Source organism: Corvus brachyrhynchos, unplaced genomic scaffold (genome assembly GCF_000691975.1).
Source record: "Corvus brachyrhynchos isolate BGI_N302 unplaced genomic scaffold, ASM69197v1 scaffold229, whole genome shotgun sequence".
Lineage (NCBI taxonomy): Eukaryota > Metazoa > Chordata > Aves > Passeriformes > Corvidae > Corvus > Corvus brachyrhynchos.
In genome coordinates, this window is record NW_008240042.1 from 3625790 (window position 1) to 3652773 (window position 26984).

The following is a 26984-nucleotide window of genomic DNA, read 5'->3' on the forward strand; positions in this document are numbered from 1 at the left end:
GTTATTGACTCCCACAAGAACGAATAACAATTTTGCCAATTGTCACACATTCCCAAGAATTATGCCAGCCAGCAGACAGAAAAAGTTTTAAAGCTTCATTTATGCTTTTATAGCCAGATTCTTGTGTACATGAACACATCAATCTGTGATAATGTTATAAAGAAAATTTTGACTTTCCTCTTCTTTTAATACATGCACTGTTTTATTAAAGTTCCTGTTAAAGTTCTATGAAGCTCTACTAAATTTCCTGTTATTCCACATTACAAACAGGTCTGTTACAGGAGTAGTTATTTGTATTATTAGTTTGCTCAGTTGCTTATCTCTTACTCCAATCCTAACTTCACTTAAATGTGTATTTGTACATTTAAACTTCTCTCATCAGACTTGAATGATCTTACTGTTTGAAAATAATGTTAAAGTAACTCAGAATCACAGAATCATAGAGTATCCTGAGATGGAAGGGACCCACAAGGATCATCCAAGCCCTGCACAGCACAGCCTCAGGAATCACACTTTGTGCCTGAGAGCCTTGTCCAAACACTTCTTGAACTCTGGCAGGCTTAGTGCTGTGATGAATTCCCTGGGGAACTTAAATTGAAGACCTGTCTCCATTAGTTTTACACTTTCCTGTATTACGAAGAGCCTAATTTTCAGGCTATTTGTCTTCTACACTCTCTTTTGCTGAAACACATTTCATTTCCACTTCTTCAAGCATCCTAAAATGGCCTTCTGTTCTTTCAATTCATTTACTGGAGCATTTTGAAAATATTCTTTGGGACACCTCTAGTTTCCAGGAGGTAAATAGGACAACCTTTTCCCTGCTTTTACATGCATCAACACCAGACAAATTGGTGTTTTGCAGAATATCCCTCACAGAATCACAGAAATATCCAATTTCTACTTGATATCAACTTCAAAACATTGGGCTGCAAAGAAATCTCCACCTCAGACACACTGTATTAAACCAATTTCTCACGTCTTAGGTCACAAAATGGAGGAAAAAAAAGAATCTTCAAGCCATGCATTCCTTTAACATTGCCACAAAATGGTTAGTGCACTCCTAAGGGATTTATTCCAAGAACCTCATTTCTATGAGCCCTCTCCCCATTTTTCCATCTGCATCTTGCATTTAACTAACCCACCAACCCACCAGAGTGAATGAATGAACCTCAAATAGCAAATAACGTTCAAAAAGTCACATGCCATACACCTTACCAGCAATGAAGGATCGATGTCTGGCAGTATTCCAGATGGCGGCCGGCAAAGGAGAAGAGAAACCTCTGGAGACGTTCCCCTCAGAGCAGAGATGACTTCCTATGGCCACAGAGGGATTCACTGTCAGATGCAGACTTGCAGGACTACCACAGTATGAGCTTCACTACTATAGGTACAAACCTGCTGGGACAAACCCTTCAGCGATGCCCCGTTCACTTTCAGAATGACGTCCCCGATCTCTATTTGCCCACTTTCTGCAGCTGGCTGCCCAGGGAAGAGCTTCTTCACCCTCACAATAGTTGATCCCAGCTGCTCCGGGGTAAGGTTATCTTCACGGCAGAAACTGAACCCAAGGCCCGAGCTGTTCTTCAAGAGCTTTACCTCAAATGTGTTGTCTGCAAATGAAACATTAAATCATTATTTCCTACAGTGCACTGGCCGTGAACAGAGTGTTTGGTGCTCTTATCCCAGACATGACAATGTGCAATCTCCCCCTCACATGATTCTTTCACTGTGTTGAACAGAAGCGTTACCTAAAAGACCCCTCCAGGTTAAAGAGGACAAAAAGCTATCACAACTTCCCAGTCTGCTTGCTTGGCCTGACAACATCAATATGCAGAAAGGCATATTGTCTCCAAAGGACTATTCCCTAGGAAGTCCATTAAGGAGCCTTTTAAAGCACAGGGTGACCATTCCAGCCACTGATCAGGCATTAGTGAGAGCAGCAACTGGAGTTCCTGGCAGACAGGATAGGTCCTATACAAGAAGACCCAAAGTCTGTATCTGCAGTGGTTCTGCCATCTGGGCAGGCGTCCCTTCACTTGCACAAGTCATCAGCAAGAGAGGATGAATTATGTCAATCTCTAGTCAGGGGCACAAATCTTTCTCTATTCAACTAGCTCTTGATGTCTTCCCTCATCCAGACAGGAACTGCAGGACCCACAGAACCTCTCATTTATATATAACTATCTTAATTCCCCTCGGCACCCCTTAGCAGCACCCCCTTTACTCCAACCTTGCTACACCCTTGGCATGTAAGGCTGGTGAAATTGGAAACAACAGTGAGAGAGCAAACACTTAATAGCAGTTCAACAAAGTAACCAAGATGTGAAAGGAAATCTTAAACACAACAGCACAAAAAGAAAGAGACTGCATTATGTGCAAGGGCTTAGTAGAGATTCTTACCCGCTCCATTCCCATCCTAAGAAGTGAAGAAAATATTATGGAACTGAAGGATGCTTTGACAGTTAAGACAATTGCTCTACATGACCTGACCTGCAGTGACAAAGCTGTAATCTTTGGCATTTGTAGATTCTGTTGCTGGCTTCTCCTGCTGCTCACACTGCCCCACCTGGTTTGGGAGCGTGCGCTGTGGTGTCACTGGAGCATGAGCCTTGGCCCCTGAAAGCTGACCTTTTTCCAACAGCAGGTGCACCACCTAAAGAGGTGAAATGTTCCCCAGTTAACTGGCAACAGTCACAGAGATAGCACAGTCTAGAGTACATGCTTCCTTCTAATTTCTCAGGGTAAACACTTTTACAGCAGCAAATGTTACAGACACTCCCCATCCCATATATATCCTCCAATTATTCCGTATTTTTAAGGGTTGTTAAATGACAACCTCCAAAATACAAAACTGGCCTTGCAAGATACTTGCCAATAGAGTAAGAAAGGGTTTTCTTCCAATAAAGTTGTGAGGGTGTTAAGAGGTGTCAAAGACAGTGTCATTTGCACATTTGTACAGGGGATTAAAAATATTTTATAAAGTGAACACAAGTAGTAGTCCTCAGCAGTTCTCAATGTGTACACTCACTGGCTATTTTCAGGTGTGCCAGGAAGCCAAGGAGTCTAAGAAAACACACCTAACCACAACAACACTGGGGAGAATTCCAGTCTTGAAGTTCCTTTACCTCTTTTCACTCATGGAGAACTGGTTTACCACAGACAGGAGTAGAAGCAGCAGCCACTCACCTGGCCAGTGTTTCTCAGTGTTTCAACAGCTTGCTTATGGGTAGCTCCTTCCAAACTAATCCCATTGACAGAGAGCACACGGTCACCTACATTAATAATTCAAGAAGAAGTAGGCAGAGCATCACCTATAAAACATCTGTGGTGCACAGAAACCTTCAAGTCTGAGCTATCAAGGACAGTTATTTATGGAAATTCTCCCTCCCCTTCATGCTCTGAGTCAAGAAGAGAACTTTGCAAATATATTATATGGTTCAAATCAGAGGTCTTTTCCAATCTAATGATTCTGTGGGATAATCCCATGTCAAAACTAGTGTTAACCACCAGAATGACAGTCTGCCACAAAGCTCAGACTCTTTATTTAGAATAAGTCTTAGCCCACAGTGGGAATGCTCACTTTAGTGAAGAATGTGGCCTGGCTTACGAATACGAAGAGCCATAACAATTACAGCATTTTCTGTATTGAGTTGCCAGGCATGCCAAGCAAGAAGGCCACAAATAATACAAAGCCGTGTCTCTCTGTGCCTGGAACAGGGAAGCATTGTCCCTTAACATAGGCTGCTTTAGAGAACAAAAATCCCACAGCCTATCTCCTATTTTTCCTCTCCACAGCCTCAGCATTCCTAGTTCTGCAGTTGTTCTACATCAGTTTTTTAATCTTCACCTGCAGAATTAGCTATCAAGGCAATATTTAAAATGACAACTGCAACAGCTTGGAAAAACAGCTCTTCTTCCCAGTGAAAAAGGTACAAGGACATGAGGCAAACAGAGTGCTAGCTCCAAGCCACAGGATATTCTCAAGTCCACCACAGACAGTCCTCTGCCCTTTTTTCACATTAAGAGTCCCCACTAAAAGAATGGAAATACTACCTTTTTCTATTCTGCCATCTGCTTCAGCTGCTCCCTTGGGAATAATCGCTTTCACATAAATACCACCATGCCTTATGCTAGTATTTACACCACCCTAAATAGAGAGTAAAAATAGGATTGTTAGTCTTTTTGCAGTTAGAATACTTAGTAATTAAACACAGCATCACACAAGGAAAACTCTACTGAGGAAGCATTTGGGCTACTGGCATGTAGAAAACCCAGACAAACTATCAAAACCAAAATGTTACATCAAGCATGTTCTGTGCAGTCATGCAATTTGCTATGAATGAAGTTGGGGTGGGAAGATTGTAAAAACACAATGCATCACAATGCAAATGCACAAAACACAAATAAATGTCCTTCAGCAGAAGCATGTCTGCATTTTGTCGGACTTTAGATGCTTGCATGCACACCAAAGCTCACAGATGTGCAAGAGCACAGCATGCCAAAGCAGGAGATGCACACCCATGCAGTGTCCTACTCCAACACAACTTCTCTGATGTAACAGGAAATTAAGGAGTGCTGCTTTCACTCAGCTCAGACAAGTTTGAAGGTCTAAGCTGTAAAAAACTGCTCAAGCTGAACTGACATTGTTTCTGGAGGGCCTTGGTCTTTCTGCTTATTGCAGCGGGGGTAGGACTAGGTGATCTTTAAACGTCCCTTCCACCCTAAACCATTGTGTGATTCTGGCTCACTGTGCTCCACAGACTTGGAGGGAAGAGGAAGAGCAACAGTGTGCTAATGTTCACTCCCAAAGCACCCAGGACTACATGTGAAAACTTAACCCACAGTTAATTGCACGCCTCTCCTCATCACCACTGCACAGGAAAACAATGTGGGGGCAGAATGGAGGCTGGAAAAGCGAAGGTCAGTGAAGACGCCACTTGGTCACCCCTTAAGGGAAATCTCTGCATTGGCTGGCATCTTCTAACATCTCTACAAAGCCAATGCATGCACACAGCAGGCCTGATGCTACTCAGTGACCAACTCCTGCTCAGCCTCTGTTCCTCCAACTGTCTCAAGCAATGGAACATGACTTGGAATAGCCTGGGATGCCAAAATAACAGAATTTCATTATGCTCCTCTTACACTCCTAGCCATACATATGCAAACAGTGATAGGCTTGCAAATTGTTCCTCCACTGAAAATAGCTGAATATTACAATACATTAAAATGTATTTTTTAATACAAGGAGAGAAGCAGTGGAACATGTGTGCATCTCAATTGTAAATTATTCTCTTCTTCCCTGAAGTGCCACTCTGCAGTATGACAGGCCCTAAACATAAAGCTACCTTCAAAATCTTATAGCCTTATATATACATATATAAAATTATATATATATTTTAAAATCTTATAGAAATCAGTCTTAAAAAACATATTTTGTCTCATATTGCAAGAAAGCAGCGTCAGCCAGGTCCCATTTGGGTTTATGCAGTTTTTTTGGTTTCTGCCTTTTCTCCAGCAGAGGGAGAACCCTGGACATGGTGAATGTGATTGAGCGTGCACAGATACTGTAAAATAACACTGCTGCTTCCACTGCCTGCTGTGCCAGTCTGGGAGGGTTCTCTCTTCCTTCCTTGCAAATTTGCCACAGGATTAGGTAGCAAGGGACAAAGACCATCTTGCCTTTTGTAGTCACAAGGTAGCATCTGTGATAAGAGTCTATTAGGACTTTGGGGCTCCAACCATAAAACAAAAAACAAGAATTACTTAAAAGGGCAGATGACAAGAAACAGGATATAAATTACTAGGACTACTTTTCAGCTTTGGTAAGATTAATCGTACATCAATAAATCTATATAATTAAAAGTGTTTCCAGAAAATATTTTGCTTCCTTGTAATTTAGCAATTTAATGGGTTGCTGGGAGTAGAGAAAAAGAGAAAACATCTAAAAACCTTGTCAAACAGTACCGTGACACTTATTCCCAAGCCGCTATCTTTTTTTGCTAGTTCAACCTCAAAGATATCTCCAGGTTTAAGAAGTGTTGCAGAAACCTTTTTAGAATTCACTTTGTTCGCTGTATTCCATGAGGAAGAATCCTTTATTTACAAAAAAAAAAAAAAAGAGAGAGAGAAAGAAAAAGAAACAAACAAAACAAAAAGAGACAATGATTTGCCTTTAGAACGGATGTTCACAGGTAAGACCCTAAAGGGTGGGGTTTTGAGTCAGACACAGCCAGAAGGAGTCCACCTGGCAAAGTACCAATTAGTAAGACTCAAGGCTCACTGCTTCAACTCTTCCCTTCCTGCCATTGAACAGGTTTAGCACAGAAATATGCTTGGCCTTTAGCAGCCAAGTCTTTATTGGCAAAGTGAGTGGGTTCCAGAACACTGAAACTGCAGTACTTCAGTATTACAGCAGCCTAGAGTCTGTTGGATTAATTAGCATGAGCTGCCACAATTTAATTGAATAACCTCCATCAGCTGAACAGAGAAATCACTGCAAGCTGGAAATAAATTTGTAGTACTTGTGATTGTGCACTTTTGGAAAGGTGAAGCAGCAAGCTGTGTCTGCTCAAGAGCGTGACTCACTGCTGAACTTTAATGCACAAGAGCAGTTTTTCATGGATTAGATCAATCCCAGAAGACAATGAGCTCTGCTGCTACCCACTCCAGATGTATCACTCCTACTTTCCTCTATCTGCCAAGTGAATAAACTTACCTCTAGGGGTGCTCACTAGATTATGAGCATATTGGGCAAACACACAGAACTGAAAGGTGGTTTCCGACAGCCTCAGCAAGTACACTATAGGCTCATCTCAAAGCACCATCTGCCTCTAGTAAGACACATCCTGTGACATTGGAAAGCTGCAAAGTTGATTCAAGCTACAGAAGTGATTTTCCCCGTTTATTTTGAACAAATCACCATGCTATTGGAAATCAGCTACTAGCATTAGCTGCAGGCTAGGCTAGGCTCTCTTTCCTCACACCCAGAGACAGCTATTTCAATACCACTATCCCACTGATGGGAAATATTCATATGAAATCCACTATGCCTTTTTAGCTGGCTGCTGCTCCTGACTGCCAGAGTAAGTTGCTTCATCCATGTCAGAATCCCCTCGGTCAGAATATTCCAGAGGCTCCACTACTCCAGGCCTTTTATTTTTCGCTCGAGTACTGTCCGATGAGGATCTTCTCTTCTCGATCACTTTGGAGCCCCCAGCCTGGGAATCACTGTACTGCTGGGCATCCTGCTGGGCTCTCCCACTTGGACGTTTGCCAAAGAACCCGGCTGGCTGGCTCTGGGACAGGCTGGCGCTCTCGGTCCTGGAATCCTGGGAGCTCATGCTGCCATCCCGCTTGCCTCCCGACAATCCAGACAGGCTTCCCGAAACAGGCCTCTGGTGACCACGGGACCGGTTGTGTTCTTCTGAAGAGGACTCTGCCTCGTTGTCCTGCACTGAAGAGGGCCTCCTCAAGTAACCCCTGGCTCCATTACTGATATGAGCAGTGTTAGATGATGCTGAAAACCAGGAGACAAGACAGCCATCAGCAGCTGGCAACACCTTATCTGCAGCACGACACCCTTTTCTCAGCTTACAGCCGAGTAAGGTTTTACCCGTCTGGACATTCCACAGAAAACTCTCTGTTCACACTGCACCTGGTGTGCCCTCACCAAAGGTCACCCTAACACATCTCTTCATTGTCTCTGAACCCAATTCCAAGCCCACGCTAGCTGGGGTTGCTTACAGGAGCGACTGCAGTTCCCTACCTTTGGACAGCTTGTCCTTGGGCTGGGAGATCACAAGCGTAACGTCCTCGGGAGCACTGTCCAGGATTTCCAACGCTGCATGGTGGCTGACGCCTTCCAAACTCGTGCTGTTTATGGATATGAGGCGGTGTCCTGCACAAAAGGGGTTGTTCAGATACAGCCTAACATCTACATTTTTACCCATCAGTGACAACACGGAGTACAGGTCTGACAACCTGTACACAATGCATGGGTTAAAAATTACTAAACTTCAAGTGATGCTGGAACAGGCAGCTCTAATCCTGAACAACAACAACAACAAAAAAAGCCAACCCCCAAACCAAACCAGACCACAAGAACTGGTTATGAATACTTCCTCTTTTTAAACCTGCCAAATCTTTCCATAGATTTCTACCTTCTCTTATGCTGTAAAAAAACCAGATGAAAAAGCAGAAACCAGAAGTTAAGTGAGCAATATGCAGTTCAGTTCAAGACAGAGACTAAAACGAGAAGGAAAAAAACCCACATTTTTCTCCTCCTCCCCCACTACAGTTATGGTTATAGTATACGGTTCCACTTCACTTTTTTCAAAAATCAAAATATGGATACTGAGTTTTAAAAAATTTAAATTACAATGCATCTGCAAGACAGACAACAGAAAATAAAGCCCTTATTTTTATATGTGACTTCAATTTTCTGCTACTTCAAGCTTTATCATTTTTACTTTGATTTGAGTGACTGTTGTTTTTGTATAGTTTAACAAAGAAGTATCACTAGTTCTCAGAAATTATCTGGAAGGTAACTGAAGGTCATCATTGTAAGGAACTGTGATACCCAGAGGCACAGATGGAATTTTACACTATTCACCTGGTTTTAGAGTTCCTTCCAAATCAGCTGGCCCTCCAGGAATAACTGAATGAATAAAAATTCCCAGATCAAGTTTCCCTGTCTTCTCTCCACCGACTATTTGAAAGCCTAAGAAGAAAAGGCCCAAAGCACACAAAAATGTCAGTGATCGCTGTGCAACTTAACACAGTACAAGTGCACATTTTAGAACAAACAAAAACTTAGTCATTCTAATAAATATAAAGTAAAAAAACTCAGACACCTCAAATTTAAGTCCACATGGAAACAAACAGCATTGATTAAACTTTTTTGTATACTCTTGTTTTAAGCAATTAATTTAGACTGTCTGCCTGTTCAGGACACTCCAGCAAAGGCTACAGAAGGTAACTCTGGCAAGAGAAACACACACAAACAGGTGACATGAAATGTGCATTTCCTGAGCAGATAAAATTTGTTTTCTATCACATAAAAATTTCTGGTTTTCTCCATTGTTCCATGTTTCACCTAGATGTCTGACCCTGGTCTTAAGATCTGAGTTTTACATCTCCCTGTTTTATTTTGAGGCTTCTAATCTATTTCTGTTCATTCTACAAGGTAAACCTGGGACGAATGTTCCAGATGAGATATCAGGTCTTCTCTATTCTAGCTAAAACAGCAAAGTACCACAAATTGCATGGGGAAGAAAGAGGAGAAATAGTACATTTCTTTTAATTTTTTTTCCTTTTTGCTCAAGTTGTACATTACTGTGCAGTGTAAAGACTAAGTATTACTGTCTTGTAGGCTTTTTTGCCCCTCTCAAATTTACACTACAGTCTGATTTTGAATGACAGAGCAATGTCCTTAAGGAGACCCTAGAGAACCTTCCTAAAGCACAATACTGACACCAAATTTTTCATTACTCATACGGGGAAAAATTATGTGGGTTTATGAAAAAAAAAAATCAGTGATAGAGGAAGGAATGTAATGCAAATATCTCATCTCCCAGGCTCCTTAAACATCAAATCAGTGTTCCATCTGATATTACAGGAGTAAGAAGAACACTCCACAATTAGCTCATAATGCCTTTATTGTGTCTTTTTTTTTAAAAAAAAGCATTCATTTAAAGCATTTTAAGCTGTGAGGTTCCACAGAGACAAAATTCTATACTGAGCACAGAGACAAACTTTAAAGGCCAACTTCTAGGATGACTAGTTCACAATATAAATATTATCCTACATTTACAATACGGAAAAACTGAAAACCAGACTTGCTTAACATCGCAGAAAGTGTAACTTAAATGCCTTCAAAATACAGCTACTGCCTGCACTGCTTTACTCAGTCCTACAATAAATGCTTAAATATAGACCAGAAAATTTTATTTTGTTTTTGGCCTAGAAATACATGACAACAGCAATTTTAAAGCCACTTACCTAAGCCAAACTTTTCATCCTTTTTCAAGTTCACCAAAGTGATCTCCCTCTCTGGCGTGGCAACTCTGTTCTGTGTTGTTTGAAGAGAGTCAGCTGTAAAGCCAACATTTCATGATCAGAAATTACCTCAACACTTCCCTTCAGGTTTACTTTAAAGTTCTTTTCCATTAAAAAAAATGACTTCTCTGATAACTTGACAAGCTGTTTTGATCTAGTGGGTCCAGCTTTCATCTTCTAAGCCATGGCCAAAGACAGAAAAAAACCTCCACCACCCTTCTAACCCACTTCCATCTTTCGCAGTTGCAAATCTTTTATTCCTCCTAAGAAAAGCAATTAGCACAGTCTCGTGGAGTGACAACATAATTGAGTCCTAGAATCTTCAACTTCATTAGTCTCAGTTCAGGAAAGTATTTAGATCTGTGTTTATATGCTCTGTTCATAGGTAGGGAGGATGCAAACACATTGGTAAAATTGAAACTGAGGGTCATTACATGAAGTTACTGAAAGGTTACTGAACTCAGTGAGTTCTCTTAATGGTGTCTCTTCATTAAAAACCAACCAAAATGAGAAACATCTACTAAAACCTCTCTTGCTTAAATTGACTTCCCCATTTGCAACTCCCAGAGAACTGCTGATTCTCTTCTAAAACCTGACCATCCTCACAATAGAACTCTGTGACTCCTGAGGCTTCCCATCAGGCTGAAGCAGACCCAGGCACTTCAGAAACCCAAGGAGAATAATTTGGTGAAGAAAAAACCAAAACCACAAACAAACACCAACAAAAAAACCCCACCCCACAAGCAAACAAAACAAAATACAAACAAATAAACAAAAAAAGCCCAGTCTCCTGAGAAACTTCAGGAAACACCAACATACTGCAAGTCTGAACTCATGGACTTGTTTCCTAGAGAAGATATTCATATCCTGGAGTGCCTGGGATACTTTTGCCCTAAGTGGAACAGGCAATTCCAGAGCTGCAGAAACCTACTAAGCTCTACACACTGGTACAAGGAGAGAAGAAGTGATGCAGGAGGGTGCAGCAGACTGAACATCACCCAGAAAAGGAGTTTTTTCTCCCACAAAACCACATCAAGCCTAAAGAACGAAAGAACTAAAAAGATAACACAGAACCAGTAACCTCCTAAGTAAGGGAAATGAGCTTTCAAGAGCATGATCTGGTAGGTAAGAGCACCCTTCCAGTCCCAAACTAAACAGACACTATTCATATTCGAAAAATATTACACACAGATGTCTAAACCTCGCCCAAGAAGCAATCCAAAATAAATATCAGAGGTTGCATTTAGGAAAAGGTCCTATCCAGCTAACTGGCAGAGGCACTTAAGAATACTGAAGACACAGGACTGGCAGAACAGTGAAGTATTTGCAAGTGACTGTAGATACTAAAAAGCTAGGAGCAGAGGAATTTTCCAGCTGCTGCACAATTTTGTGAAGTTTTTCCTTTCTCATACGGCTAGCTGAGAAACAGTGAAGAAGGTTTTGTAAACTAATTCTCTGTCTCTGCACCTGGGGTTTGTTTTCCAGTCTTGCTTTGGTATATTGGAAAAAATATTTTGAATGGGTGTTAGAGAACCTCAGCCAATCCTTCTAAGGGGTGGTTGGTCAAAGGACCAATGACCTCCTACCACTCTTGTGGACCACGTTACATAAACTGGTTTATAATTAATTCAATTGAGCTATTCTCCTTGGACTTGTGTCGTGATTCTTGCCGTTTCTCGGTACAGCAGCGACGAGTGACAAACTGACTGAATTAATTCTATAGACAGATTACTTATCAACTTACCACTCTCTTTTAATGCTGCTGATGACAGAAGATTTTCTGAAGTATTCATGCTAACACCTGTGACATGAACGAAAATATTAGACACTCATCAAATTTTTTAAATATAGAAGTTACCAAGAATTATTTCAGACTTTACACAGTTCACATGAGCTCATTCACAATATCAAACTACTTCTTTAAAAAATGAATAAACATAAAACTAGCTTTGTATTAGCAAATCCAAATTACTCATGTGCTCTGGTTGTAGTTAAAGGTTCAGATAGATGGTAGCTCATGCAAAGGCAATGAATTAAAGGAAGGACAGAGGTTTGGCCTTTATGACCACGCTTAACTTCAGATAAAAGCAATGGATCTTAAGCAATGAAGTCAAAGACTAAATTTTCTATCAATATTGGATGAATATTGATTCATCTGAATCTAATCTGAACCTAAAAAACCAACACAACAGTACTCTTGTAAGATTTTGTAAAGGAACAAATAAGCTGCTGCAGTAACAAGCAATTTGAACTATTTCTATTTAAAATCGTTTGCATATAGAATCACATTTTCTTTGAAATTATCACAGCCAAGCAAATATGGCCCTACTTTAAAGAGGATAAAATAATAAATGCACTAATATATGAGAGTAAAAGAGGGAAGATAATTCCAGCTTCTTAGGAAAGCAATCCTGGCCTTCTCCAAACCTACGACCCCTAAAGTTTCATCTGATGTGTTTCACCACCCAAAGTCCCTCAGCATGGGCAGTGTGATCCAGCAGGACTTTCTGACATGTAGCTAAGATCCTCACCAGAACTGCTGCCCAGAACATTATGGGTAAGCACATGACCATATTAATTGTAAAACTAAAAGCACAGGGTAAATGGCTGCCACCAGTCACTACAGAACCTGCACGCCTCATCTCACTCTCCAGCATTTATGCTCTCAGTACTGAAAACGCATCATTCCCAAGTCTGTCCTGGTTTCAAGTGCACTGGGGGCAGACGTGGGATGTCACATTCTGCTTTTTTTTGGTTTGTTTATACTGACCCCCATCCCCAGAAAGCTAACCATCCTTCACTTTTTCTGATGTTCTGTAATTACAGTAAAGCCAACAAGCAAGCAAAGGCTACAAACATTTCAGTCATTATAGTTTCTGTTGTTATAACAGGGAGCCTTCAAGAACCAGAAACTGGTTACACACAGATATTAAAAATTCATGTTCAATAACCCAACGTTAGTTTAAATCTATTTAGCTGCTCTGAATCTTTTTTTTTAAAAGTATAGTAAGACTACTTGTGTGCACTCCAATCCTTGCCAAGAAAATGGAGTAAGTACATCTGGCTTACCTCACTACAAAAGTGTTTTTGTGAAACACCCAGTGTACTGCAAAAAAAATTTAACTAACTTATTATATCTGAACAAAAAACCCCCGAACAAATAAAAGAAATAAAGCCTCCAAAGTGTGGAGTTACTACTCAGAGGCACTAGCCAACAACAGCTTATGCCAAACAGTCATTTCCAAAAAATCACTCCCTACATCCTTTCCATAGAAAACACAAAAAAAGTTCAGCATTCACAAACAGACTGAGAAGACTAGCAAATTATTAAAAGATCCATACAACCAAATGGCACTCTGAAGTGACAACCTGGAAGATGTTTTCTGCAACAGCTTTTACTTTACACCCCTGTGCACAGACTGGTGCTTACCAATGGAGGATCTTTTGGATTCACTGCAATAATGGCCTGGATTGCTTTAACATGTGATACTCTGCTCCCACTTTGAAATCAGAATGTTACCATCAGTTAATAAATATATCAAAGCATTACACCCAAAGCAATTTTAGAGGTTAGTTAGTAAATACAGTAATATTATTTTTTGCATGCTGACCTACAACATAGGCTTGACCGGTATCTTCAATGGATGATGAGTCTGATTCATTTTTCTTTCTTTCAGGGCTTCTACTTAAACCTGCATGAGATTTTGAACTTAAAGGGGAGAAGGAGAGAAGGGGAACCAGACAGAGGGAAAAGGAAGTTGGGAGAGGGAAGGATCAATGTAATAAAATAATGGCATGAATAATAAATCAAAACTGATGCAAAATGTACATTGACTGTACACAAAGATACTGCAGGGTGGTCAGAGAGACTCTTACTTGCTCGGTTTTAATGCTCCTGCTGCTGATCCATTATCAAATTTTGGCATTTGCTGAAAGACCCTGCCCATTATATCTTCTATTTTTTTGGGGGAAGAGTCCAAAGTAGTAATAACATTTTTCCTTGGGGGGTAAACAGAGATGTGACTCTGACTCAGATCGTGAAACGACTTGCTCATAACTCTGGGTCTTTCCTCCCATGGAGTCTTCTCGTTCTTGTCCCTTGTAGAGCCAGGAAGTGGCTGGAAGAGCGAGAGCTCAGAGCAGGACAGTCTCTTGAGGATCTCTGCTTGGACAGACAGGGGTCGAACAGCAAGTCTGTTCAGAGTGCTGCTGGCCAGGCTGCCAGTACTGATGGCTCGGCCCATGTTGAAGCCTTTGACAGAGTCCGCGTGAAGGTTCAGGCTCCTAAATGAAGCCCTTTCTGTGGAAATTTAAAAAAAATCAAACCAAAACCCAAACAACTGAAGTTATTCAGTAGAGCTATTGTGACCACCTTGTGTAAAGCATGCTTTTTAAACAACCAACTCACACAAAATGTATTTTCTCAAGATGCTTAGCAGTATGTAGCATCAACAGAGACATACAAACACCCACCATGGAGTTTGCTCAGGAAGCAGAGTTTGGAGTTCATGACACTACACTAAGCCAGAGTCCAAAAACACAGAATAGCAGAATATTTATCCTCTTACTAGCATGAAGACTCATATTCCCCATCAGGGTGCTGTACCTTATATACAGGCACATCATCTCTTTCTGCAAAACAAGTAATATCCTCAAGCCAAGTGACCTGGAAGACTACACTTCCTTTAATCTGCTCATAAAAGCCTTTTCCAGGGTTTGAAAAAATAGGGCTCCCCCATCTCCACACTATCAGATCCTACCAAACTTCCATTCATCCACTGCATTTCTTTCTTTTGCATGAGCCCCTCCACATTTACAGTACACCTGCAAGGCCATGAGGGCGGGGCAGCATCTCTGCCTGGTTACAGAGCACCAGTCCACTCAGGTGCACTTAAGGACGTCCCCTGCCACAAACATCCTAGCACGAAACAGAAAGTGTTGACTGGGGCTTGCCAGACTTTTTGACTCATTAGCAAGGATTCCCTTAAGCAGCGGCAAGAAAGAGGTTTTGGACTGTAATTAAATCACTGTCAGCTGAGTCGTGGGAACTGTCTGGGTGGCTGTTCTTAGCTGAAAGCAAATTCATCATACATCTTAGCCTAAACCCCTCTTAATTCAGAGCAAAGCTGAGCAGGGCTCCTTCCTATTATCCTAACTGCCTCCTAAGGCTAGCACTTAAGTTCCTGTGGCTTGGCTTTCACACAGGAACTTGATAAGCTGTGGCGACTTGTTGGCTGGTTAGAGACTTTAAAGGAAATCAGGCCACCTGAACCCTTCATAAATTTCACTGATGTCCTGGAGTCAGTTCACAGGGAAGTCTCAGGAAAAGCAATCCTCAACTGCATATATATTTCTGATTTAGGCTTAACCCGTGCTTTTTTTAACCCTACACACATGTAGGAAACAAGCTGCTTTAGAAAGCTGCACTGTAACTCAAAGGGAAAACACTATTTTTTGGTACACATCACCCATGAGGTTTAATGCTAAATACTGTGGCATTTAGGAGAGAGTGTATTTGGCAAATGCAGCCTCAGTCCTGCCATTCCAAAAGATCCTCCTTCCTCCAGTACCCAGGGCAGGAATTAACTGCCACAGTAACTCAAGCTTTCTCTGTAATAGGCATACAGATTGTGAAGATGTAGTTGTGGAAGGTATGTTTTTCTGTTCTTTCATAAGGTGAATTAGTATACAACTACCACTTCCTTGTCCACACCAAACACCTCCTCTAGCCACAGCCACTAGACTAGATAAGCTACAGTAGAATGATTTTGCCCAATCAGACCAGAAATCCACAAATCCCAGTCTCCTGACTCTGACAGAAGGCATCAGTGACACCTGCTCTTGCTGTGTTTTCATCCTGGGAAATGTTCTCTTGACATTGTATTTACCCTCTGAGAACATCAAACAGAATTTCTATGGATTTCAGATGAATACTTTCACATCATTATCTATATAGACATCAGTTTTTTCAAACCTTCTGCCAATCCTGTAACTGAAAATTCTCATGTGCTCAAAATTCATCCTCCATAAGGTTGACTTAACCCTCATTTCATTTTTTTGTTTTTCCATATGCCCTTTCTGGAATCTAGAGTGTCCTTTTCTTTCCTGTTATATATGTCCTTTTCTTTACTGTTTTGCTGAGTGCTCCCAACTACCAGCTTTTACTAACATATTAAGAGTTCAATTTAGATTTAGTGAAGTTATGACAACAGGCAATTTTTTAATTGTTTTTACTTTTAATAATCAGTGTGGTGGAATTAACCATAATGCCTATTTGTTTGCTTCTGATTATGAGTGACTGGTGGAATCTGGGACCTCTGATTTCCAAGTGATCTGTACTGCACAGAAGCAAACTATTGTTTTCCAGACTCCCACAGCAAAACACATAATCCATCTGTCAAGAGCAACCAAGTTTGCCAAGCCAAGAAATCCTTTCCTGTATTGCTTTTCTTTGCAATTCAGGACAAGCAAACTCTAAATCAGAGAATAGTACAAAGGCTTCAAGTCTCTTGGTCCTGTTTCTTTGCCTGAAGTTGGCTGAGCTCAACAGAACAGAAAAAAGGCTGGATAGTTGCTACATGCCTTTTCCCACTCCTACTGTTCGGTTTTTTTTTTTAAATTAGAGATCACAATATCCACAGCAATGGGGTCAAACTCCATCCCAGCTACACTAGTGGAAGTCTGGATTAACAGCAGCTGGAATGCAGACAGATAACAGGGAACAAAGAAAGCGTGAGAAGGCAGATTGACCAAAACAGCACTTCCAGACCATGCTGAAGGCCAGCCAGCCAAGTGAGCTCTGCTCCAAATAGTGAATAAATTAGTAGTACAGAGGGATTTTTTCAACGATTAATATCCAGTTAACATTTGCTATCTAAAAAGAATGCCTTTACATTTTCTATTATCCATGAAGGAAATGGGAATTATGAAGGAAACTGATTCTTGGTGTTGTTCCTTACCAGGTCCACCCAACATTAAGTGGAATAAAGACAGCTGTACCCACACCTGAGAGATACAGCACCATGGAATGCTCCTTATTTACTTGCACTCCCATGAGCACACCATTCTAGCTGTAATTCCACATTATCAAACCAATCCCTTTCACATTAAGCAACAGATAAAAATCCTGCTATTGAAATATCTTCAATTTATTTATGAAAAAAAGTCAAAAGCCTTTAATTAAAGGGGGAAGTACTATTAGTGACCTATTTTTAGATTCCTTTTAGTTTAGAGGAGCTGCTGTGTGCCAGCTTTTCTGTGTTCTCCCAACTCCTTTCTCACCCCTTAAAAAAAATCTAAACAAGCTTAGCTAGTAGTCTCTTCACAGTATAAACCATCCAAATGTAGATCTACACATACACAGCACTCAGCAGAATTACTGAAGCTCCAGTTCAGTTTTTCTCCTTACAAAAAGACATCTAGATTGCTATTAAAAACTAACACAGCATCACAGTCCTTACCAATGTCCTGAGTGTCTTGGTTGCTCTGCCTGGTTCTCATCTGTAGCTGGAACTTATGCTGGGAAGAGCAGAGATGCAAAAGGTACTGGCAAGTCTTACTATTGTCAGTCTGAAAGGCATGCTTGATGCCATCTGATGTGTTCTGCAGAGTTATTTTCTTCTTCTACACGATGGAGAAAGAAGAAAGTTGAAGACAAATTATTTCTTTTAGCCTACAAAGAATTCTGTTATTTGCTTGTGCACAGTTACAGCATTCAAACTTTCCTGAAGCAAAATGCACTGATGGGAGAGGTTTCCGTTAAAATAGGAGTCAAAAGTAATTTGAGATTTACAAAGTAGTTCTTTAAAGCTACTCCTGGGCTAGATGAGAAGGCGCATTATTATTATTTAATCCGTCTCTGTTACTGTCAGTGCTCAGTAATGACAATCAGAACTATTACATTTTGCAGGATGGGGCTTTCAAAGACCCCTGAGGAAGTCACAAGGGATGCTGCCATTTAAGAAAAAAATAACTAAAAGCTGATCTAATTACCAAATGTATCAGTTAATGTTCCAGGTGTTGAACTTATCTTTTTAGTGATTTTTAAACTTCAATTTATCAATTCTAGCGGAAACCATCTCACAGATGAAATAGGCTGTAGCTTTTCAATAAGGTATCAGACAGAATTAGAAGTGCTGTTTTCAATGCCTTTATAAAGGTTAGCATTTGAAGCTCAATGACTCATTAAAAACTGTCACATGATCACCAGATTACAGTTCTTACAGTTCAACCCACTTAAGTTGGCTGGTATTGTCCAGATCAAGTGTCAGCCTGTTATCTATTATCATTTAACTTAACTACCCTTGGAAATAGAACTTGAAAGCAACACAGGTGCATCTCCTAGTCATACTGAGTACTGGCATTTGCCTGTACCCAGTCCTCTAATGCAGGACTCTCAGTCTGCTGCTCCTTCACCATCCTTGTCCATGCAAGCGAAGGAAAAAAATGAAACCTTTAAAACATGAAAACTCCTATTTCAATCCCATAATACAACAGCTACACAAAACACAGTCAGATTATGCTGTAAAACAGCAGCTTAATTTGCAAAAACGACCAACACAAAACTCACAGTAACTGAAGACACAGATAGAGGTGTGTACACACAGAGGAAAAGAGACCAACTTACACTAAAGGATATTTTCTTTGTCTCTCTCCATGGGAAGCGCAGTACAGGTGTACGGGCACCATTATGAACTTCAAAAATGACAACTCCTTTGCAGCACACTCCCAGAAGGATGCCTGTTTGGGATCTCTTCTCAGGCAGCACGTGATGAAGGTGAACCCCATATTCTGTGAGCCTCTGGCACAACTGTACCAACCAATGCAATGAAACTTCTATGAGTATGAAGTTAAGGCCATCACAAGTTTTTCACACCACTGTATAAAAGTTTTCATTTAATGTATGGATATAAATGTATGGATTTTTGCAAAAATAACCCTCTCTGCCTGCTGATTCCATTTACTTATAGTTTACAGCCATTATGACAGACACACATCAGCTCAGGGTTTTAAGACTTGGTAGTACTTTTGACCTGCCAAACTGCAGCAAATGAACCCAATGTTTATTAAAATCAAGCAGGGAAAGCACAAACAGAGAACATGTGTGAGTAAATCAAACTTGCACAAAGCAGTTGTTAGCAAGAAACTGTACCTAGACAGATGCACTAGTTATTAACACATTTTTTAAACGCAAAATCAAATTAACACTGCGATTCTGTGATCATATTAAGGCATCATATGCAGTTGCACTCACTTTGCACTCCCAGTTATTAATCCCTGTTGTCTCTTCAGTACTGGTGTAAGGGACTGATGTAATGAATCAACCACAGGAATCTAACTGCTGCCCCCACCAGATCCCCAGCCAGGCTAGGTTTTAGCTAGGATCATGTCCCCTACTTTGTTCTCTGTGATTAAGTTCCAAGAATACTTCTGTAAAATGAGCAATAGACTAAGAATGGATAAAGTCAGCTGAGTGCCTCTTCCATCACATACTCAAGGAGATGGTGGAACTACACACTGTGCCTGTGGAATTACAGTGTAATGGTTATTTGGTGTTTCAACAGCAGTCCTTCACCCTCTGAACTCATTTTGATCAAGGCACAACCTGACTATTATCCCACGAGCAAACACCATAATTAGATTTCTCAATGGGTCCTTTTAGAATAATCCAAATATATCTGAGGATAATGGCTTTCCTATCATCTTACATAGAACCTGCACAAGAAATTCTCCTTGGCAGTGCTTCTGGCTTGCTTCATACCAAGTGCCACACACAGCATTAGCTGTAACAAAATTTTTTGTAATTTATGGGTTTTTTCCCCTCTACAGAAAGCACAAAAGACATGGGGAATACAGAGTGTGCTGCCTCATAAACAGAGCTTCCTTTAGAGCAAACACAAGGATCAATAGTTGCTTTTAGCTGGCTTAAGACTAGTGATTGAAAAAAAGTGAGAGAACTTCCCATTGGTTACAATTTCTTTTTGTTTGTTATGATGTGTCTTTTGGACAAAATCTTTTCAGCTTTCTTCCTTTCAGTGTTACTCAGACCCTGAGTTGTTATACTGTGCTTTCACTTGAAGTTCATGCACCCATATTCCAACAAGGGAATTCTCCAGTCACAGATGAAGGAAGCCAATTGCTGCCCACTTACCTTCAGAAATTCTAATTCTGTCTCTTTTTCAGAGGCACCCACATAAGTGCTGTGCAGTTTTGGCAGCTCCTCCTTGATGTAGGATAGATCCAGCTTCTCCATCACTCTTGCTGGGACATAATGTTCTAGTCTGAAATAGGACAAGCCGTGCACCTGCAACACGAAATATTCTTGTGATGGCTCCTCCATATACTGCCCTATGAGCACGACTGAAGCACAAACATTTGTTTTTACAAACAACTATACATTATAACTCAGAGGATCGTAAGATTTGAGTAAGGGAAGGGAATCACAATCCCCATCATGACCCACAGCTTATTTCATATCAGTTTCTCCATATTCAAGCCTGACCCTACTTCCACTGAAAAAAAAGGCTTTAGCACCCAGATCTTGAACTAAATTCTGCAACTATCTGTGTTAGACTTTAGGAACACCTGCTCACAGTAAAATCTGCCAGGAGCTACCAGCTGAGCTTCCAGTCTGGAGGAGAGCTGTGGAGCACGTGTGGCAGATCACAGTCCAGTCTTTAATGAAGCAGCAAGATCACAGTTCAACAAGATCAAAGGTGAAATTGATGATGTACCTCTGCCTGGTAATCTCCATACTCAGCTTGGAGAGCTAGGGATGCTAATAATAAGGCTGTTTCATCATCGCAGTGCATCCTGTCTTCTAGGATGTCCTTCCGCAGCTGCAGGTAGTACTGGTGACAGGTCAGCGTGTGCCTAGAACAGGAATATAAAACAAAACCATGAAAAAAACTTACACACCACCTCTGGTACTCCAGTATTTGATTAATACTCCATTGCTGTCCACAAATTTAGGGTTTAAGGGGCTACAAAAAATTTCATACACTCACTGTATAAGACTGACATCATCCACAAAAAACTTTATGCGAAAAAACAGAGTGAAGTTGACAGGAGGCTTGTTCTTCTTCTTTGGTTCTTCCTTCCATCCTTCTGGAGCTATTTTACTTAGCTTTATGTCAGGATCCACGAAGAAAAACTCATTGTCTGCCACAAACATGAAAGACAAGGACATGGGTAAAAGCATTAAAACCAAGTATTTGCTCCAGATGGAGGATAATGACCAGATTTATAACTCTGAAATTGGGCACCGAACAGCCAAGTTTTCCATTGACTAACAGTGACTTAATAAGAACAATATTCCTTCAAGGGAATACTGAATAAGGACAGAAGAAATAATTTAGTAGTTATTCTTACCTCTTAAAGTAGCCAATCCAAAGAAGTGATGCTCCACCAAGCCAATATGGGCAACGACCATATCAAAGACATCTTTACATATTGTTTTGGTGTCACAGGTCAGCTCCAGCTTCTGCCCGCTCAGAAGCATCACATTTACTTTTCGCCTGGTGTCATCATTCTTGCCTTTCTTAGTCTGCATTTTGTGAAATGAAATCTGTCAACATTCACGCTTGTGATAAAAACACATTTGTTGGTTTAACATACTTCCCCTGCCACAGATGGCTGAACAGCCCCTTTCTTACCAAGATAGACTTTGGTAGATCCAAGGAGATGAATGGCTCAATCGTCATTTTCACAAACTCTGGGCCAAAGAAATTCTGCAAATCACAAAAGAGTATGAGTGAACACTGTGTTGCTGGAACAACAGGCTGAGGCACAGTTAACTCCTGCCCTGAAAATGCAAAAGAGGGATCAAAGGCTAAAATTTTACCATTGCCTGCTACCCATTGTGTACTATATGCAAAACATCTTCACAAAAACCTCTTAAGGGCTGGGGGGAGGAAGAGAGAGGAGAACGAACCTGGTTAGGTAAAGCCTACATAAAGTAACTCATCTTAATGTGACGGACTGGAGACAGAGACAGGAATTACTACCCTGTATTAGGGCAGCAAGTCCCTGAGTCTTGTTTCAAGTTTTCCCGTCCTTACTTAAAAAAAAATATCCAGTTCATGGAAAGTAGCAGCAGAGGGCATCAAGCCATCGTCTATTCTACACATCAGACACTGTTTACTTATATACCTTTGTCTCCTCCTTTGTGTGTAATTCTATATTTCATCCACATACCAAGACAGCTGGGAAAGCACCAGGGATTTGCACAGGGATTCCGGTGAACTTAGGGGCCAAATGAATCCTCTCTTTACCTTCCAAACTTGTTCATTTAATAAATAACCTCTGATGCTGGTGGGGCACATCCACACTCCACTAAGAGAAATGCAAATGAAGTGGCTGAAAACACCACAGGATAGAGGAGAAAACCTACGCCTTACCTTTGTTAGGATGCTATATTGTTTAATTGATGCAATTGTCAAGCCTTGCTGTCTGTTTTAGCATCTCTTGATGCCACTTTAGGCTCTGTAGCCACTAATGCCACAAAATCTCAGAAGTTTTACCCTGTGAAAATAGGCCAACACCACACACTTGGTATTTAATCTGCTGATGACTGTTTATTACAGGACCAATTTATGAATCCCACAGGAGAGTTTCAGTCCAGACACTGCTCTGTTTCAATGTAAACAAGTTCACCTGAGCTCAAGGCATTACCCTCAGTTTTCTTTGTGTCATGGCTGTTTCCAGGGCTATTTCCCTCAGTGGGTCTCTGGTGATGTCAAGCACTGAGGATCTAATTGCATCCCCTGGGTAGAGGTTAGGCCGGGACTGCCTCAGAGCCATCCTAGCTTGCAGTTGCACCATTTCTTCTTCCTGACGCTTCAGCATCACTTCTTGACTTATTAGCTTGCCTTCAAATGGTGCTTCATGCTGCCTGTAGGATAGTCAGAGGGGATGGCAGATTAGCAGGTATGCCTAAGACATTCTGCTGCTGTAAGCACATCCCTAAGTGGAAACACAGAGCACAAGCACCAGTCATCAAATACTGCATTAAACACATTTATTCAGCAGCCAGGAGGTTACCTCTGTGCAGCAACCCATCACTGTGGAGTAGAAAACAAGCAAACACACCAGGTTTCTGCAGCTGCCTGTAGAACTGCCTCATTTATTCATATGAAAAGAAAGGCTCAGCTGCAGTCTAAAAAAATACTCAACACTACAAACCCAGTGAATCAGTGCAAAATTAGTAGATGCACAAGAAGAAAAGTATTAATGCTTTGCAAATATCTTAATCTCTGTGTTCAAGCAGGGACTACGAAAAAGGCACGCTCAAAAACATGTCATTAGAGAAAAAACTGAAATAATAGTGCATTTTCTCTAAGTAAATATTGCTCCAACACTTTCTGTTTGCATGGGCCTGATGTTTATTCCCTGATTTCTCCTGAGAAGTAGTACAGCTTGAAATATTTACATAAAAATGCCTATGTAATAACATCCTATATACTAAATTATTCTAAATATCTTACACTATTGCGTAATAATAATGTTTCCATTATTAATGGAAAAAATAATGTTTCCACAATCTTATTTGCTGAAAATGCTTCCTTTTTTTTAAATTCCCAAGAATGGCATGGCTGATATGCAATCATCACAATAACTAAATTAAATCTAAATTTATAATCTGAAGGAAAAAATAAGGAAAAACAAACAAAAAAAAGCATAAGTATTTCAAAAAACCACAGCAAAGTATCTACAGTTTCTTTTCTCAGCAAGTATTGATCTCAAACATCCTATCAGTTTTATTTTCTATGGAAGGAAAGAAATTCATGTCTTGCTTGGGTGAACAAAAGCCATTTTTTGTTTGAAAAATAAAAATATGGTTAGGAAATGTGAAGAATTGAGAAATCCAAGAAAAGTAAAACCAACTTCCACTCCCCTTCCCTCTGTCCTATGATTACAAATGAACACCTTCAAACCCCAAACTAAACATAAACCAATCAAGCCTTCTGTAGAAATTCAAAAACAAGAAAAAGCAACTAATATAATTATACAGAGGCAACTTTTAAACAAAAATGAACAGGGGAAACTAAGGTAGCTTTCAAGCACAAAAAACAATTTTTGGCAATTCTAAACTGAATGTTTAGCACACCACCTAAACTGAGTAAAAACATGAAAAGGCAAAGAAAATGTTTAGAAGCCTGTGTATCATTGCAGTCATGTTTAAAAGTATGGATAAATATAGAGTAATCCTGCACTGACAGTGACACACGGCCCTTTGTAGTAAGGTAATATACAGGCTTTTTAAAAATACATTAAGTTTATAAACCTACTTCCTAGGAGAACCTAAAGACATGTTTGATGAGTGACAAATCTGTTAATAAACTAAGAGAAAAATGCACCTGTCCAAGACAGTACAGTTGTCTATGCTAAATTGGTGGATGTGATTTCAAATTTTATTTTCATCTTTTTACGAAGCTACTAATGAATACCAATGTTATGAACAGTGCATCACAGTCTCCTAATACTTAAGTGTCACTGGATCCAAATCCAGCACTAAAATAAGAGTTACATACAATGCTGAAGTTCCTCAAATGGAATTTCAGGGCAGACACAGAGTAGTTACAGAACAAAGGTATTAATATAAGTCCATTATCCTTTCCCCTGTGCAGGGCTTTCATAGCATTTTTTCCCTTCTCCCTCCTCTGCTTTTATCTACAATAGACTGAATAATGTGCACCTAAAATGACAAAGAAATGAGAAAAGGCCTCAGACCTGTCAACACATGTGCATGTGCTTAGCTTTTCACCATGAGGAAACTTGTTAGGATTAACATATATGGGAATATTGACAAAGCCCTAAGTTAAATACACCCACAAGTGCCCTTCAGATCAAGGTCTAAGGATGGGCTCTGAAATAAAACAAAACCAAACACTTTCTGAACATAAATATCTATGAATTATCAAAGACATATGAAAAAGACATGTTGCAACTGGCTCTATTGAAAAACTTGCTGCTGTGAAAACACCAAGTGCAAAAAAATATCTTGCCTTTTAAAAAACATACAGCACAGAAGCAATGAGAAGTTCTTTGTCATTAGGCTTGTTTTATCATCTCTGTTGATGCATATTAATTTCTCTGAAAACTGGAGTGGGTGTGGGATGTCCGTGGAGGAAGCTCAAAAACCTAAGGGTTTAAAAAATTTCCTAACTTAGTACATAAGCACTATCACCAAGCATAAATCTGCATGTTTCAGCATCCTGGGTCAGTTAAATTAACTCTGGCATGGTCAGACTGCCTGTTTTTTATGGGGAGCAACATGATTCAGTCTTTAGGTTCCAAGACAAGGAATGCATCTCTCCTACAGAAAAGGAAATACTGTTGACCTATACGGGAGAGCTCATTCGTGAAGTTCTGAATATGCAAGTGTTGTTATAAAAACAAAAAAAAATTAAAAAATAAAATCTAAATTACATTCCTAACAGATAGCATCACGGAAGTGTGTTTTGTGTGGTGCTTCATCAGACAAGTACTTGGCTGCTACTCTGTATTTTCATCAGTGTCTGACTGCAAACCAGAATCTCACAACTGCTTATTAACCTGCAGATGGTAGGGGAGCAGGAACCTGGAAAGCTGATGCTTCTGAAAAAAGGGAAGTGAATTCTCTCTTCACCTGGGGTACTTACCAAGAAATTAGCAGGTATTGGATCAGAGAAGGAAGTTGGAAGAAGGGAAGCAGGTAGGCATTCTCTAATGATAAGTGCAGTGGGAAGGTCAGGAGTAGACTGAGAAAGATGGATGCCTTTTGGTAAAGTAGGAAGGATATGAAAATGAAATCTACTGGAAGGAAAAGACAACAGAAGGAAGAGATCCATGTCAGCTGCTGCTCCTAGAGAGAAAAAGGAAGAAATAGTAAAGGAAGAAAAAGAAAACAAAAGAAAAAAAGGAAAAAAATAAGGAACACAAGAAGCAGAGAGGAAACAAGACACAAGCCATTGCCACAAGGAATGCATTCCAAGAAGCTTAAAGGATAACAACAGTCACAGACCACAAGAAGGGTAATACTGAATGTCTATGGCTTCTGCTAATTTAAGATCAGGTCAGCCCACCCAAACAGCACAAGCTGCACCTTCTGATAACTCTGAACAGCTTTGTTGCTTCTTTTAAAAGAAACCTCCCTCAAATCCAGATTCTCCTAGTAGATTTACAACTCAGTTTTATAAGGATAATTCATGTATAATTAAACAGACTGGCTCTAAAAATATGTTACAGGAGCAGTAAAATGAATATGTATTGAAGTACAGGTGGTATCTCTTGAACACAAGAGAGACACTGAAACATGCTCCCAAGCGCTGATGGAATTTAAGTAATGGATTAAGTTGCATATACTTCCCCAGATCCTGGAATCAATCAAATGGCCAGCCAAAGCATGTAAACTCTGAGATCCTGCTCCTTGGAACTACTTGTTATCACTTGTTTTACTTTGAGACCTGAGGTTTCTGAAGCTATAAAAGCCATGGTTTGTTGGTACACGGATGTTTTACAGCAACATGCAATGTCCTGGATGAAGATACTAAGTTACTTTCTTAGAAATCCCCCACTTAACTAACTACCATCTGGGATGGAATTCCTTTTACACTTGTTAGCATCGGAATGTTTTAGGAGCTGCTACAGTAAGACATAGTAAGACAGCTGTTTTCTATTCAGCTCATATTACTAACAGAGGTATAATCAAAGTATGACTACAGGACTGAGTTCTGCTTGTGGCTGCTGTTCTGTTTCTCAGAAGCTCTGCAAAAAAAGCTAGTGAAACTATGTGGCAGCCTTATTTTTTCATCTTGGATATACGTACTGCCTGGTAGTTAGATTAATAAAAAAAGCCAAACTTGTTTACCTTAGGAAAATGGGTGAGCAATTATGAAAAACAGTAAATAATTATCTGTGGTACCCTACCACGACATTTTTGTGCAAGT

General features: G+C 40.2%; 1 protein-coding gene across 4 annotated transcripts in view; it reads right to left on the reverse strand.

The window, feature by feature from the left end:
* Positions 1 to 26984, reverse strand: part of PTPN13 (protein tyrosine phosphatase, non-receptor type 13) — an 87133-nt gene that overhangs the window by 16819 nt on the left and 43330 nt on the right. For 3 of the 4 annotated variants that reach the window (XM_017744184.1, XM_017744181.1, XM_017744180.1), the window contains 21 exons: positions 22729 to 22948; positions 21711 to 21785; positions 21427 to 21601; positions 21063 to 21216; positions 20790 to 20928; positions 20207 to 20359; positions 18683 to 18865; positions 17517 to 17679; positions 13933 to 14356; positions 13668 to 13765; positions 11801 to 11857; positions 10000 to 10092; positions 8612 to 8719; positions 7766 to 7897; positions 7050 to 7516; positions 5950 to 6093; positions 4054 to 4147; positions 3187 to 3272; positions 2491 to 2653; positions 1396 to 1610; positions 1216 to 1314 (listed from right to left, as the gene is read on the reverse strand). In XM_017744184.1, coding sequence (XP_017599673.1) covers positions 1216 to 1314; positions 1396 to 1610; positions 2491 to 2653; positions 3187 to 3272; positions 4054 to 4147; positions 5950 to 6093; positions 7050 to 7516; positions 7766 to 7897; positions 8612 to 8719; positions 10000 to 10092; positions 11801 to 11857; positions 13668 to 13765; positions 13933 to 14356; positions 17517 to 17679; positions 18683 to 18865; positions 20207 to 20359; positions 20790 to 20928; positions 21063 to 21216; positions 21427 to 21601; positions 21711 to 21785; positions 22729 to 22948 — 3442 coding nt within the window. The remainder of the gene's footprint in view (positions 1 to 1215; positions 1315 to 1395; positions 1611 to 2490; positions 2654 to 3186; positions 3273 to 4053; positions 4148 to 5949; positions 6094 to 7049; positions 7517 to 7765; positions 7898 to 8611; positions 8720 to 9999; positions 10093 to 11800; positions 11858 to 13667; positions 13766 to 13932; positions 14357 to 17516; positions 17680 to 18682; positions 18866 to 20206; positions 20360 to 20789; positions 20929 to 21062; positions 21217 to 21426; positions 21602 to 21710; positions 21786 to 22728; positions 22949 to 26984) is intronic. The other variant, XM_017744183.1, reaches the window with a different exon arrangement.